This window comes from Mustela nivalis (assembly GCF_964662115.1).
Source record: "Mustela nivalis genome assembly, chromosome: 3".
Taxonomy (NCBI): domain Eukaryota; kingdom Metazoa; phylum Chordata; class Mammalia; order Carnivora; family Mustelidae; genus Mustela; species Mustela nivalis.
This window is the reverse complement of record NC_139022.1, coordinates 174616462-174631256: the sequence shown is the minus strand read 5'-3', so window position 1 is coordinate 174631256 and position 14795 is coordinate 174616462. Positions and strand designations below refer to the sequence as shown.

The following is a 14795-nucleotide window of genomic DNA, read 5'->3' as shown; positions in this document are numbered from 1 at the left end:
GCTGGCGCACAAGTCCGTTGTATGGGCTGGACGTGCCTTATTATTTCCAAGGCGCATTTAGGTCTGGTCCAGCAACTACTTGTCTTATCTTCCCTTGTCTTTCTTCCTCCAGGTCCCCACCTCTCCCACCGCTCGTCCTCACGCCTGCAGATGTGGGAGACGAGTGGTCTAGAGCATTTCTGCCCCTAAACCAGTGTTCAAATGCATTAATGTGAGGAGTCCCAGAAAAGGCTGGCTTGCCTGTATCTTCTGTGTGATTAACTGAAAACCCAGCCAGGCCCCGAATTGCATAAAGAGGATCCTACATCCCTCTCTCCATCAGTGATGGGGACGTGGGCCGGCTCTGCGTGTTTGGGACTTCTGGTCCCTTACCTGGGCATGCAAGGAGGACCTGCGTTCGGATTAGCTGTGCTGCTGAAGCTGCTACAAGACCCTGACCTGGGAGCTAACGTTTTACTCTTAGTTCGGGGGTAACGGGTGAGGGTGGAAGGAGTTGTTACAGCTGCTTCCTCAGGCCCCTGGAATTACAAATGTCCAGAAGGTTCATGAAGCAACACGAAAATGTCAAACTCTGCCCGCACATATGAGAACGTTGGCTGTGTTGTGCCACTTTCCTTGGGGAGGATGGCGTCAGTATAGTCTATATAGGGGAGAAGAGGGGTTTAAAGTTCGTGGTAGCCAGCATTATTTATAAACATCTGCTCCCCTCAGCCCCTTCAGTTTTGCTATTAGAGCTGTCACAGGCTCAGAAAGGGACAACTTCATTTCTTAGAATCAGTTCTGGGCAAGCAGGAAAGTGGCAGCTCCCAGCTTACTTCATGCTCAGGAACTGGTGACCTCCGTTTAGCTGGGGAGCTCACATGCTTGCTGCCCAGCTGGTTTAGTAGAGAGGAAAGAGCTCCGAATGGAGGCTCAGCCTTTCTGGAGAGTTCTCTGAAGCCCTAAGTCCTTCTAGCACCAAGACTTGTCACTCTGCCTCCAAGTTCCCTTTGCCCTTGGATCTTTCACTCTGTTAATGCTAATTCACCAACCTACATTTTCTGCGCCTTTTCTCTACCTCTCCAGCTCCGTCCCCTCCCTTGTCACTCTGCAGCTAGTACTGAAACTCTCAAGTGCCTCCCCTGTATCAGACCAGGGGATGTAGTGACCAGGACAGCCTATAAGATGGGCACTGTGACCCCCTTTGGCTGATGCCCGGGGTGAGGTTTGGAGAGGTTGACCCAGGTCCCAGAGATCGACAAGAGGAGAGGAGCCTCAGTTCCTCCATGGGTTACCCTACACCAAAGCCCACCTGAGCCTGGCCACTGCCACATGGACTCTTACGTCATCAGCCCTTGAACCCTCGGTAGAGAAACAGGAAAACCTCAAAGCAGGTGCAACTCACAAGTCTTGGTGACAAGTCTTGGTGCTAGAAGGACTTAGGGCTTCAGAGAACTCTCCAGAAAGGCTGAGCCTCCATTCGGAGCTCTTTCCTCTCTACTAAACCAGCTGGGCAGCAAGCATGTGAGCTCCCCAGCTAAACGGAGGTCACCAGTTCCTGAGCATGAAGTAAGCTGGGAGCTGCCACTTTCCTGCTTGCCCAGAACTGATTCTAAGAAATGAAGTTGTCCCTTTCTGAGCCTGTGACAGCTCTAATAGCAAAACTGAAGGGGCTGAGGGGAGCAGAAAGTAATTACCTGGTATTTCTTCAATTTAATTACACATGATCTATGCTGCTTATGTGACATATGTCCATACATAATCATAATTTCTTTTTCAAGTCTTATTACATAATTTCTTTTTCAAGTCTTATTCACTACTGTATGTGGGAGATCCGTCATTTGTCAGCTGTGCGGGTCTCCCCAAGGATGGCAGGAGATGTCTCCTTCCATGCTGTATTAGTCAGGGTACTCCAGAGAGACAGAACCAATAGGATATAAATATTGTGTATAAATATAATACCAATCAAGAGGTTTATCGCAAGGAACTGGCTCACACAATCACGGAGGCTGGCAAATCCAAAATCTGAGTCATGAATGGCCCAGTTGGAGACGGAAGGCCAGAAAGTGCTGCAGAGCCAGGAGCAGCCAGGGTTGGAGTTCCGAGGCAGTCAGGCAGGAGGGAATGCTCTCTCACTGGGGCGAGGTCAGCCTTCTCTTCCACAAAAGCCTTCAGCTAACGGGGCGAGGCTGACCTGCATTACAGAGGGCAATCTGTTGACTCAGGTTACTGATTCAAGTGTGAATCTCAACCAGAAAACACTCCCACAGAGACACCCGGAATGACACGGAGGGAATGTCTGGGCATCTCGTGCCCACCGTGCATGCCGACGCCACGTAGGGGGGTGACCATGGCCTGCAGGGTTGTGGTGAGGACTCGGGCAAGGATGAATGACCGAGGTCTACCTGGACCCCAGGGGAAACAGGACAGCGGACTGAGAGTTCCTATCTGCGTGTCACCTTTGTGTCACAAAATCACACGGAAGACAGTCTGAGAACTGCCTGCCAAAAAAGTTATGAGAAACTACATAATCATAGGGGACAGCAGCTGGTAGGAATTAAGTTCCCTACTCCATTTTTTTTTTTTTTACCTGACATGATTGTTAATTTCTAGCACACTGTCTCTTTCTGAGAGTGATCACTTTAATGGTTGAAGAAATTTTATGTCAAATTACCCATACTGATCTAGGAGGATAAAGAAAATGCTATTCACATGCCTCTGTTCTTTTCTTTTATGTTTGTTAGAGCTTGGAGTGAAAGTAAGGAGTCTGTTAACTTGAAAGAATCTTCTGTTAGTAAGCTCTCAAAATAGGGATGATTTTGTTTGGTTTGGGTGCCATCTGGGCCTGGGGTGTATCTAAAAGGCGTGTGTTCGGCTGGCGTAGAAAGACGGGCACTGGAGGTTCTCAAGTTGTTGATATGGAAATTCTAAGTCCTGTATGTATGTTGTTTTGTATTGCTTTTGTCTGTCTGTCTCTCTGTTTGTTCTCTAATAGACCAGGCATTTGGAAAGACCTGAAGACCATGGGCTCAGTGTCTCTCTTTATATTCTTCGTCACACTGCTCGTTCTGGGTAGACAGGTAAGACATCGCTTGTTCACGTAACTTCCTCTCACGTGCTGTGTTAGTAATACTTGGTTCGTACGTGGACTCGACTTCGGTTCTAAAAACAGAGTCCGCCCGTGATAATCATGGTAATACTTCGCTGATGTGCTTTGTAGCGACTTTCAAGCAAACACATCAGAATAATTGTATCACTTAGGAGAAATGTGGGTGGACGTGTGTAGGGAAAGGGAAAAGGTCTCTCATTTCTCCCACAAGAGGCAAACTTTGCCAACGGTAGAGATGTGAGCCCATTTCCCGTGACATCTCAAAAGAACGTGGTGGGTTTTGTAAGCTGACAAGAATGTTCTCTCAGTAGCTGACGCTCTTTGGAAAAATACCCCCTGCACTGGGGTTTTGTTTGCATTTCAGAAAGGGTGGCTTTTTTCTTAGGAAGGGGTATGAGTATCTTTGCCATCACTTGCAGCCCCTCCTCAATTATAGTCCTCTGTTCAAAAATCGTCTTTTGTGCTGTGACGGGCACTGTCCCTCCTAGCCCCCCCCCCCCGCTTCTGGTCTCCAAGGAGCGGCCGAGGTGCAGGGTTTTCAAGGACAGTGTTCTTCCTCTCGCTGCACGCGAGCACGAAAGCCCAGAGAACAAAGACCCGCGGCACGCCATGCACTCTGCCTTCACCAGAGTTTGCTTGGAATTCTTGGATGGATGGTGTGACGCAGAAAAGCGATTTATATAGAAATAACCAACTAAGTGCAAAGCCACTTAAATTAGATAGATGTCCCCAAACAGCTGAAAGGCACAGTGACATGACAGCACAGTGAGAGCAGAGGCCAGATCCGTGGCTGCCAGTCCAGCGGCCTGGAAACACGGTCGCCTCCCCTCATGCCTTCCTGGGAGCGCCAGTCTCCCTGGAGCTGCTGTGGTCCTGCTGCAGAGTTCTAGAACACCCTGTCTCCTCCCCAGCCCACGCCGCCTCCATCCCTGCCGTGTGCTTGTAGTCTTGAGCCTCTGCACGTTTCAGGTGACCCACTAAACCATGCCTGCGCTTTTTTCCTGCTTCATCAATTCTCCCGAGACCTGGCTTTCTCCACTTTTGACCTGCTTACTGCTCTCACTCTTGGAGAAAAGGCATGTCCACTCTCAGGAAACCCTGTTAGAAGTGAAAGATGGGAAAGAAACGGGCTTCCATGCAGAATATCACCTGTGTGGTCACTCCTCCAGACACAGGGCGGCCCCTCTGCGGGGTCTCCTGTTTCTCCATTTCATCCCAGGGACGTTTGGTCCTTCATTTTCTCCTCCCTTGATCACTCAAGGTTGCTTCACAACAGTACCTTTTAAGGACCTAGAAATCAAACCGAATTCTCCCCACTCTTATTGGTCACTGCGGTGACAAGCGCACAGTACCACTATGTACGTGGCCGTGTGGCTGCCTCCAGTGGCTGCCCAAGATCCATTACTCTCTGGCGTGAGATAACCCAAAGGGTTCCAGATCATATCATGGTGGGGCATAATTTAACACAATAACTCTGACCCCAGTCTTATAAGGAGTCTTTTCTTGTTACGTCACTAATGTTGACAACAGATCATACAGACACCCAGGGGTCTGAGAAGTCCCTGCTCCTTCCAGGGGCGATGGTGTTAACGATCATTCCCTGACAGCCGGCGTCGGGATGTGCCAGGGTGAGCCAAGATGAAGGTCCCAAGTCTTCTGGGCTCACAGGAACGTCCACATTTTTGTGATCTAGCGCTCTGCATGCCCTTCTGAAATCACAAGTAGGTCACAAATGTCTGATATTTAAAATAAGGCTTTTAAGTTTCATAAATAGGCAGGGACTCGGGACTTCCCGGGTGTGTGTGTGTGTGTGTGTGTGTTTTTTAAGAACAACAGTGTGGACATTTTGCAACTTATTTTTGTTGTCCTTTGTCCTCATGACCTCTCTGCCCCATGACCATCTTTTGTGAAATGATGGTGATGCTTTTGCTTTCTGAGCAAATGAGCATATGCTAAATATTGCTCTGGGTATCTGAGAAACCTAAATAAGACCATAACACACCTCCTGGAAAAGAGCTGGGATTGAAATACAGTCTGTGGTAAAAAAAAAAATGTCTGCCTGAATTCAGGGGCCTCTTTTGAGAAACAGAGACTCTCTGTATTTCTCCTGAGTTTAAATGAGCACACACGACATTGAGGGTCTGCATTCTACACGTCCTACAAGAAACAGATCTGGGCAGGTGGCAGTCTGGTGGCCTCAGTTAGGCTGAGGTCCCTGTGTGCAAGGCTTCAGAGCCCAGGAAGGCGTGGACTCACACGCTGCCTGCCGCCTCCTACCCTGCCCGGGACCCCCTCTTCTGTCCGTGTAGAAAGATGTAAACCCTTCTAATTCCTTGGCTTGTTTTCAGAACTAGACAAAGCAAGAACTGCCCTTGAGGCTGTGTCCAGTGTGAAGGACAGCAGTGAGGTTCCCAGAAACAGCCTGGTGCTCCTTCCAGGCTCTTCCTGTTCCTGCTCACCTTGCCAGCACACATGAAGAGCAAAGTCCACGTCTCTGCGTGGTATCTGGGCCCTGGGAACGGTCAAGTAGACCCAGACTCTGGGAGGTGGGCAAGGATGTGGAGACACAGCATCACAAGGCAGCACTGCTGTTTTCGTTGAAGGGACATGCAGTGTCTTGGGGACAGTGGCTTCCCATGCCCCCCCACCGCACTGCAGCCTCCGTCTGACCTGCCCCGGGTGTCTGTGTCCGAGCCCCCCCTCTCCTTTCTCGTGTAAGGACACAGTCATTGCATCTCAAGCCGACCCGCGGGATCTCCTTAAATTACACCTTCAGAGTCTGTTTCCAGAGAAGGTCTCAGTCCCAGAGTCTGGAGACAAGGACTTGGAACTGTCTTTCTGGGGGACACCATTGAATCCATTCAGTTGGTTTGGGATGGAAACATCTGTCTTCCATTGGGGGTTCTCTGTGAGTTTCTCATGGGCTTGTCCTTCAAGGAGCGGGTCCTCTAGCAGAAGCCCTGGGGAGGTGGGAGGTGAGCACCTGCCGGAATGTTGCTTTCAGTCCAGGGAAGCTGGTCCCAAAGCATCACTGTCCCTTTCATAAGAGACTTGCCAGGTGCTGCCTGCGATGCGGTCTCGGTCACTGGGGAGGCCTGACCACCCCTTAGTAAGGCTCCTGGAAACCCCACATAGTCCCCTGCGCTGGACCTGCTGCCTGCCCTGCCCACTCCTGGGCTCCTCCCCGGGTCGCTTTGTCGGATCCCAAGTGTGCATCTGGGTCTCCTCGATGCCACCATCAGGGATTGCCAAGTCATCTCAGTTTAGAACCAGCCACACCACGGGGTCATCCCCCAAAACCCAAACAAATACTCTATTCTCCAAGCAACAGGCTTTTTCCAGGAAGTGCAGGGCAGGATTTCTGTAAGTGCAGAATGTGGAAGATTTGGCATTAATGTAAAAGTTTAATATAAACAAACATTAAAAATATCTCATTTGCAGTCTTAAAAAAAAAAAAAAAGCCTCTACAAAGTAAAAATAAATTCCCCACCAGAGGAGGAGGAATAATTTCTGAGCACATCGTAACGTGGTCTGAATCAAACCTAAATGGTGAATGATCATTGTTCTTTCAGGTTTCCAAATGTGAATTGTTTTAGCTGCCGGCTGTGCATGGGAGGCTGTGTGTTGTGTGGTTTGTGCTGCTCTGATACAGTTAATCAAACCAATAAAACAGACCCCAGCATTGATTTCTTCTTTGCTTTTTTTTTTTTTTTTTTTTTTTGTCAGGAAGTGACTCTTTGGCTGGAATTCACCCCATTAGGTCCTGGTCTCACAGGAGGATTCTTTTAGGGCTGTTTCACCATATAAAATCATTTCTATCATAGCGATGTAACACAATGCCAAAATCAAAGAAACCCTTTCCTAGGAAGCAGACTTCTCTATCTCTACGTTAATAATAACAGTTAAAACACACACACACACACACATTAAATTTCACTACATGATAAAGCATGAACACGTACATTTTTACTAGCAGGCATCATCTTAATTAAATGATCCCCAAACGAACTTCTGGGTAAACACAATGTCATTCCCTCAGCACAATGCCATTCTAAATGAAGAAAGATGAAATTTTCAGTGAATACTTAGTCTCAGAATTTTGTGGTGCGGAGAACTGATTTGCAAGGAGTCAAGGCAAACTGCCACAAATGAGCACCCTTGTTTTTTAACTGCAAATTATGCCACAGGGCGCTCTCTCCGCTAATGCATTTCCCATGTTTCATTCATTCATTGTTTATACCCCATTATGCCTCTTCTCCAAAGATAATGCGAGCCATCTTTTCATTAACGTAACTTTGCAAGAAGCCTCCAGTCACTGCCATCACTGCTCACCGCCCCCCACCCCGTCCCATCCTGTCCCCAAGGCTGGTTCTTTCCCAAACTTGCTTTTGTGCCAGTGCAGGTGAAGGGTTGGCGGGGACAGACGCGGGGGCAGCCGCGGGCTTCGTAGGGAGGGAGACCGTTCTGTTCGGGGGGGTTCTTTTTTCAGTTTTGTTTCATTCTTTTTGTTTTCTCTTGAAAACCTCCGCTCTCTGGCAGGACAAGATGCCCTATCGTTTCTTTACCTCTGTGTCCTCTTGTAACAGAGTGAATATTACTGTAGGTTAGACTTCTTGTGGAAGAACAAGTTCAAAAAAGAGCGGGAGGAGATAGAGACCATGGAGAACCTGAACCGCGTGCTGCTGGAGAACGTGCTGCCCGCGCACGTGGCGGAGCATTTCCTGGCCCGGAGCCTGAAGAACGAGGTGGGCGCCCCGGGGCCGTGCGCTGGGCCAGGGCCGGCCGCTGCTGGCCGGGCGGCCCTTCGGACACCCGCGTGCTGCACATGTCCGCTAGTGGCCTCCACGGGTCCGTTGTGAGGCGAGGCTGACGGGTTTATAGGGATGGCGGCAGGGACCCGGGAGTTAGACTCACCTCCGAACGTGGACTCTTTATTCCTGGTTTTTCTCAGGGTGCGGCGGGAGGCTCTGGGGTTCCCAGCAAGTCACAAAGGTGGCCTCTCCGTGGTGTGAGAGGGCCGCCGGCCGCCTCCCTAACCCGCACAATTCCAGCAGGCATCCCACAGCTCGTAGCTTCCCCGAGGGCCTCTTGAGAGCCTTAGAATTTCAAAGACAGGACACAGAATTGAGGCGCTCTCCGCACAAGGGCAGGTCCAAGACTTGGGTCTGCTCCCTCGAATGGGAGTGTCTGAGGGAAGGGTTCCTTAAATTGGAAAGAATTTGGAAATTGGAAAGAATTGGAAAGGCCAGGATGTCATGGTCATGTCAAAATGCCTGATGAAATCAGATGTCATGACATCCCTTTCACGTTCCTGACTTACAAGAGTCAGCGGGCGGATGGGGGCAAACTCACGTTTGAGCACCACTGTGTGCGAAGGCCTGCGTCTGGCGCTGTGGGGGGTTCAGAGGTGAGGTGCGGTCCGTGTTTGGGGGAGGTTCTCGGTTGGGATCAGGAGCAGGCGAGGGGTCTGGGAGCCCACAGATGCGGGAACTTGCCCATGGAGAAGCCACACCTCCAGGATGCTGGGGTGCAAAGCAGTGTCAAGTGAGAAGGCTCAAAGCAGTAGTTCCCCAGAGCGTGTGTGGAGTTGACGTTGGGTAGAAAGCGTGGGGCGGTGAGTAGGAGCTGAAGGTCATCACTGTCGTCCCCCTGGAAGCCTGCCAGCCGTGGCGAGCCCGTCAGGGTCCCACCGCAGGTTTCTGTGGCTGCGGACCACTCACTCGTCCATTTCCCCCGCTGCTCTCGCAGGCGGTCGCTCGTCCGTCACCTGTCGGCCGGCTGCTGGCAGATAACGACATCCCTGCTTCTGTTAGAAGGAGCCACCTGCTTTCAGTAGCAACAGAGAGCATGTTTGTCTGTCTGCCTAGCTCTCAGTTCAGCTCATAAATCCAATGTGTGCTGAATGTCGCCCCTGCCCTGTGGCCAGGCTGGTGCTGGGCCCGGACACGGATGGACGAGACAGAGGCCGCCCCATCACCTGGAGGCGACAGCGTCCTCCTGTGTGCAAGCAGACGGGCATGAATGTGTGAGTCCGGAAAGGCCACCACTATGAGGCAGCAGCTTCTGAAACTGAAAAGAAAGTTCTAGAAACTGGCTGGGGGGATGGAGGTGGGGAGGGAGGGAGTGAGAATATTCTGGCTCAGGAGGCTACCTCTCCACGTGGGCATTTCGGGAACTCTTCAGGGACAAAGTAGGAATCATGTCACGACATCAGCCCTATGCCGTGTTTCCATCTCTGTCAGATAAGGAAAGTGGGTTCCTTGGGGGGCCTCATGCATGGCCCCTTCACTCCTGTGTGTACTTGGAACCTGTCTTGGGCCCCAGGGAATCCCCAGCTTACCGGTGGCTCCCGAGGACAGCTGGTCCTCACCAACAGGAGCCAGAGCCTGGACCCAGGCCGCCTGCAGCTCTGTTGGGAAGGAGGCACTGGCTCCGTTTCAGAACCTTCCAGACTCACTGCCATGGGCCGCTCCAGGCCCCGGAGCCGCAGACCCACGGCAGGGGTCTTTGGTTTTCGCTCCGGGTGCCGCGATCCCCGCGCGTCATCGCTGTGTTTGCCGTGGCGGCCCAGTTTGCTCGGGACAGTAGAGCGACACACGCAGAATCTTACGCTGGGAGCTTCGGGCCAGCAAGACGGTCCCTGACCTGCTGGCGATGGCCGTGGGTGGCAAGGGGCTCTGTCGGGGGGCAAAGGACACACGACTGTCCTCAGTAGTGACTTCCCGTACCGCACCTCCAGGTTTTGTCCGTTAGGTTAAATGATGGGGGGGTGCGGGGGGAGCTACCTAAGCTGCCGCTGTTAAGTCGAGAGGATTAAAAACTTCCAGGGACCCCTGTCGGGCCTCACAGGGCAGGACAGTCCGCCCAGTGTGCTCAAAGGCAGCGCAGTGGCCAGGGCGGCTTGTGCTCTGCGGCTGCCGAAGACCAGACGCTCGCTCGGTGCAGGAGATTCTCCCGGTGATGAGCCTCCTGGGGAACATCCTGAATGCAAAACAGAGCTCCATGTGCAGGGGAACAGGAGAGAGAATCGCTACCCCTCCCCCCTTCTAACAGTCCTGAGCACCCCACTGGGAGTCTCAGTGGGGGGGGGATCATGTTTTTCAGGTTTTTTCCCCCAGGACTCCTGACGAGGTTACTCTAAGGAGACTCATTTAAGGGCATAAACCAGAGCAAACTCCTGCCTCGTCCTTCTGACTTCCTGACAGGTTGGCCGCCCGCCTTCTCCTGTCCCCATCAGACCTTTTGTCCTCGCCTGACTGTCCCCGGACAGAAGAAACCATTCCCCGCCCCACTGATGGGGAATCCTGGCCTCGGAACCCCAGGCGGCCAGGCTGCTGTTGCTGGGCCTTCGGCAGCCACGCGATGGTGGCCTGTGTGCGTCTGATGGCGCGGGTCCCGTCAAGGCCATCAGGTGTCAGGGCGAGTAGATGCCCCCTGCGTGAGCGCTCGCTCTCCCTAAGGCTTTCTGAGGGGGAGGTCCGGCTGTTGTGGAATGGTGCAGTCCCTGGAGAGGGATCTTTTCCAGTGGATTCTAGACCAGGCATGGCAGAGAGCCACCAACAGGGACCGTGGGAGGGGCCTGCACCCAGGAGCAAGGCTGCTCGAAGGGAAGAGAGGCCTGGCCCGCCTGCACCCGTGCCGGCTTTCCTCCTCGGGCTGGGCCCCGCTTCATGGCTGAGAGCACGGGTCTGGTCCCTGCCCTGGCACTTCCGAGCTGTGGGACCCAGGCCTCCTTCCTCTCCGAGTCCAGGACTGATTTTTAAAGCAGTAATTCCTGCAGAGCTCTTGGAGTGGTGCCTGGCATGCAGTCCACACTCAATTTTAGTTATCTAGTAAGTAAATACCCCAGATTTATGCAAAATTTAAGAATCACTGCCCACTGGAATTTATTAATCGTTTTAAGGAAGTCTTCTTCCCCAGCCATTACATGGCCCAAGGAGGATGGAGAGCAAACCCCGATGTAACCTCTTTGTCCTCCATTCTGATTCCCGCAGCTCCTCCTCTGGGGGGTGGGCTGAGCTCCCGCGCCTGCTGAATGCAGAGACCCAGGGCTTTACTTTCACAGCTGTGGAGGCAGGGGTGGTAGGAAGGGAGACAGGTGCATGCCTTTCAGTTCACCATAAGCATTAATTACCAAGGCTTGGTTTTCTGGAACATTAATTGGGAACATGACATATGACCTTGGCCAGGACCGATGTTAGCAAAGAGCCTTCCAGCTCTTTCTGATTCTCCAGCCCACCACGTGGATGTTCAGAGGAAATGAATTTCCCTTCAGAAGTGGAGAATGGTTTAATCGCAATAACGATCCCCAAAAGTTTTGATTTTGACGAAAACCTGTTCCCTCCGCCTGTGCTCCCTGTGTGTGGGCAGAGGACGGCTTGTGTCTACAGGCACCTCTTCCTTCCCGCGGGGTATTTGTTTTGCTTAGTGCTTCTGCACGCCTCCCTGTCCCTCAGCTGCCCAGGGTCTTGGCCAGGTCCGGGCAATAGACCATCCAGGCTCAGGGAGAGAGCCCTGTGTGCCGGGCCCCGAGCCCTTGAACTGCCCTTGTGTCACAGGAACGTTGCGAAAGGCCTCTTGAGCGGACATCAAAGCTAGCTTTCACCGCTCATTGAAAAGACTACGTTTTGTCACTGAGTGGACCCTTTGCCAAGTCTGCAGGTGGTAAGGAGCCTTGTGATTCTGAACCAGGCAGCCTCATTGCGGGAGAGCGGAGGCCCGATCAGAACAGGACCCAGATGTCCCTGCGGGGACTCACCAGGTGCGCAGACAGCACTGTCCTTCCCAGCCATGGGCCCACGCCGCCACTCCGTCGTCCAGCCAGACCCCCTAACCATGTTCCTTGTAAAGTTAGGCTAGAGGGGTCTTTGTGCTAATTACTTGACACCTCAGAATAAATTAGGGCATTAGGTGACAGTTGGAGACCCAGCTGCTACATGGTTAGCACATAGGTCAACTGGGAGCAGGGGTAGGTAGGGGATGGGAGGTCCTCCTGGCCACGGAATGAATCAGGGGGAGAGAGCACTGATGTGGGAGTTCAGAAACTGAGTGCTGGTGTCAGTTCTGAACATTTTCTAGGCTTCCAAGCAGACATGTCCACGCCTGGACGCAGCCCCAGTCAGGCTTTGTTCTCATGTTCTCTGCGGGCGCGCTCTCCAGCTAGACCCTGAGCCCCTTAGGGCAGGGCTTGTGTTGCTCATCTGTGGGTCCGAACACGTGGTGCGAAGCCCAGCGTTCAGCCGGCCCGGGGGGAGGATGTGAGAGAGTGGGCACGCGTGCACACACACACACACACACACGCGCGCGCACGCACACATGTGTGCGCGCACACACGCACACACACAGGCCAGGTGCTAGCGTGAGTTTCTGTCTGTGACCCGCAGCAGGAGCTCCCATGTTCCAGAGAGGGCACCGAACCCTTTGCTCATTTACCCTTTGCTCGTCCTGAACACTGGTTGCATGATGCTCAGCCCTTCCCTCGCAGGAAGCATCCGAACGGGCAGGAGGCTAGACATCCCGCTGGACAGGATGTAGGGAGAGGTCAGGCCTCCGGGGATCTTCATTCACCTCCAGCCTTGTGCGTGCGCCAGGACCTGCCATGTGTACCCTATGCTGGGACCACTGAGTGGCATCCTGGGAAAACACCTACCTCTGGGGGACACAGGGGACAGGCAGGTCCCAGACAAGTGGGAAATGCAGAGGGCAGGGGCTGATCAAAGTGTCTGGGCCGAGAGAGCTGGGGCTGCGGGTGGGGACGCAACTGTCGGGGCTTGGGAGGGCAAAGGAGGCTGAACGTTGCTCGGGGCCAGAGCAAGAGAAAGACAGTTGGCATAGGGTTCTCTGGGATGCTGTTCTACAGAGCCACCTGGAGGGGGAACAGGCCCCCGCAGAGGAGCTGTGAGAGCAGGAGAGCCTGGGGCAGAGAGTGATCCCAAGCAGGAGGGAGTGTATCGTCCACGGCAAGGGAAGCTCGGGCGGGATGCTGAGTGATGGAGGAAGCGACGGGGAGTCCCTAAGTGACCCGCGGCAACGTGGGCAGGCGCGAGGGCCCCGGAGCGGGATGGAGCCAAGGGACTGCTTTCCCGCTCCGCCAGACGCTTCCTTCCCTCCCCGGCCTGTGCCCTGGAGACCTGCAAAGCCTGACTAAGCACGCTGGGGAGGGTCGAAGTCGACACATGTGAGAGTGTAGAGGCCAGTCGGGGCCCTTGCCTCCCAGGCTCCCCCCGCTGCAGAGGCTTGTGCTGCTAAAGGAGAGCCTCACGTGCAGGTTCCGAGTTTTGACCTCTCCTTGGGCTGGGCACTTTGATTATTGACAGGGGGACTTGAATCACCCACGAGTGAAGGAAGAGTCACAGCATTGTCCCAAGTCTTCGTCCAGGGTTGGCTTGAGTAGGAGAAGAACAGGTGTCACTCAGCAAACTGCAAGGGGCAGTGGGCACAGAGACGCAGTTGTTCATTCTTATGTCTTAATTACTTGAGCTTGTTGGGCCGAGTGGTTCTATGTGAGCGAGGGTTGAAATGACGCCCAGGTTCATTTCTAACTCCAAAGCTCAGTGATGCCTCTTGGCAGCCATGTGCCCAACCGGAGTCACCCATTCTAGATCCTGAATTCCAGAATCTCCTCAAAGGCTGCCCACTTGCCCTGCCTCCATGCCCAGATCCTCTGGAAATATGAGACAAGCACAGGCCATCAACCAATCAGCTCGTGGTCCTCTCTGGCCCCAAGCCCAACCCAGATACCTGAGGGGACCTCTCATGAGTTTAGGGTATGGTTCTAAGCTCCGCACATGTCACTGGCTCCAGAGAATTTATGCAGCCTCCCATTGGTGATGCACCCCTGGCTCTCAAGAAGAGTCCTTGAGCCTCGAATTGGGGACCATGGGGCCAGAGAGCCATGCCCACCCTTGGTGTTTCCCCAGAGGTTCCCAGTGCCTGCTCTGTAGAGAGAGTGGCTGAGAGGTTTGCAGCCCAAGCCCCCAGCAGTACTCACCACCTGCAGAGTGCCAGAACAGGGCTCTAGAGAGTAGTCCTGGCCCCAAGGCCAGCGGGAGCCTTGCTGGGTCACCCCACTCCCCTGACCTTCCATTTCCTCATTCAGTCTGTAGTTCATAATCAAGGCTGCACAGCAGAAAAACCTACGGACCTTTCCCAAAACAAACACACCATTGGTCAGGGGCAGAAACCCGTTGGTGACTCTCCCATGCATTCCTATTTGAGGACAGCGGAATGAGATAGCATGCGAGACTCCCTCCAACAGATAAACCGTGTTTTATCAGACTCCAAACCATTGCGGAGTCTGATATGCACCCTCTCCCATGCTGCCGCGTTCAGTGCTGTGTTTCCTTGTCTCCCATTTCTGCCTGCCCTTCAAGACCGCGGGGGAAGGAGAAAAGGTCACATGATGCACACGTGGTGGGAGGCCTGCACTGCCCCTGAATCAGCCGCACGCTCCGTGGTCATCGGGACATGCGGGTTCACGTGTAAAGTGTAGCGTCTGTAAGGGTCAAGTGTGCATCAGACTTGGTAACTGTGACCTTGGGAAAGTAATGTAACCGCCCTCGACCTCAGTCTCCCCTTCTGTACATTGAGAATAATAGCACAGCCTCGTAGGACGGTGGCCAGGGGCAAGGTAATGAAGCCTGTGGAGTGTTCTAGCAGCAGGAGCTGGGTCAGTGCTGACCGTTCCCGGCCTTCCTCCTGTCATCCT

At 53.2% G+C, this 14795-nt stretch overlaps 1 protein-coding gene across 1 annotated transcript in view; it reads left to right on the top strand.

Moving 5' to 3' along the window:
- ADCY2 (adenylate cyclase 2) overlaps nucleotides 1-14795 on the top strand; it is a 406568-nt gene that overhangs the window by 365420 nt on the left and 26353 nt on the right. The window contains exons 19-20 of the mRNA XM_082723386.1: nucleotides 2975-3059; nucleotides 7675-7833. Of these exons, the coding sequence (XP_082579512.1) occupies nucleotides 2975-3059; nucleotides 7675-7833 (244 nt within the window). The remainder of the gene's footprint in view (nucleotides 1-2974; nucleotides 3060-7674; nucleotides 7834-14795) is intronic.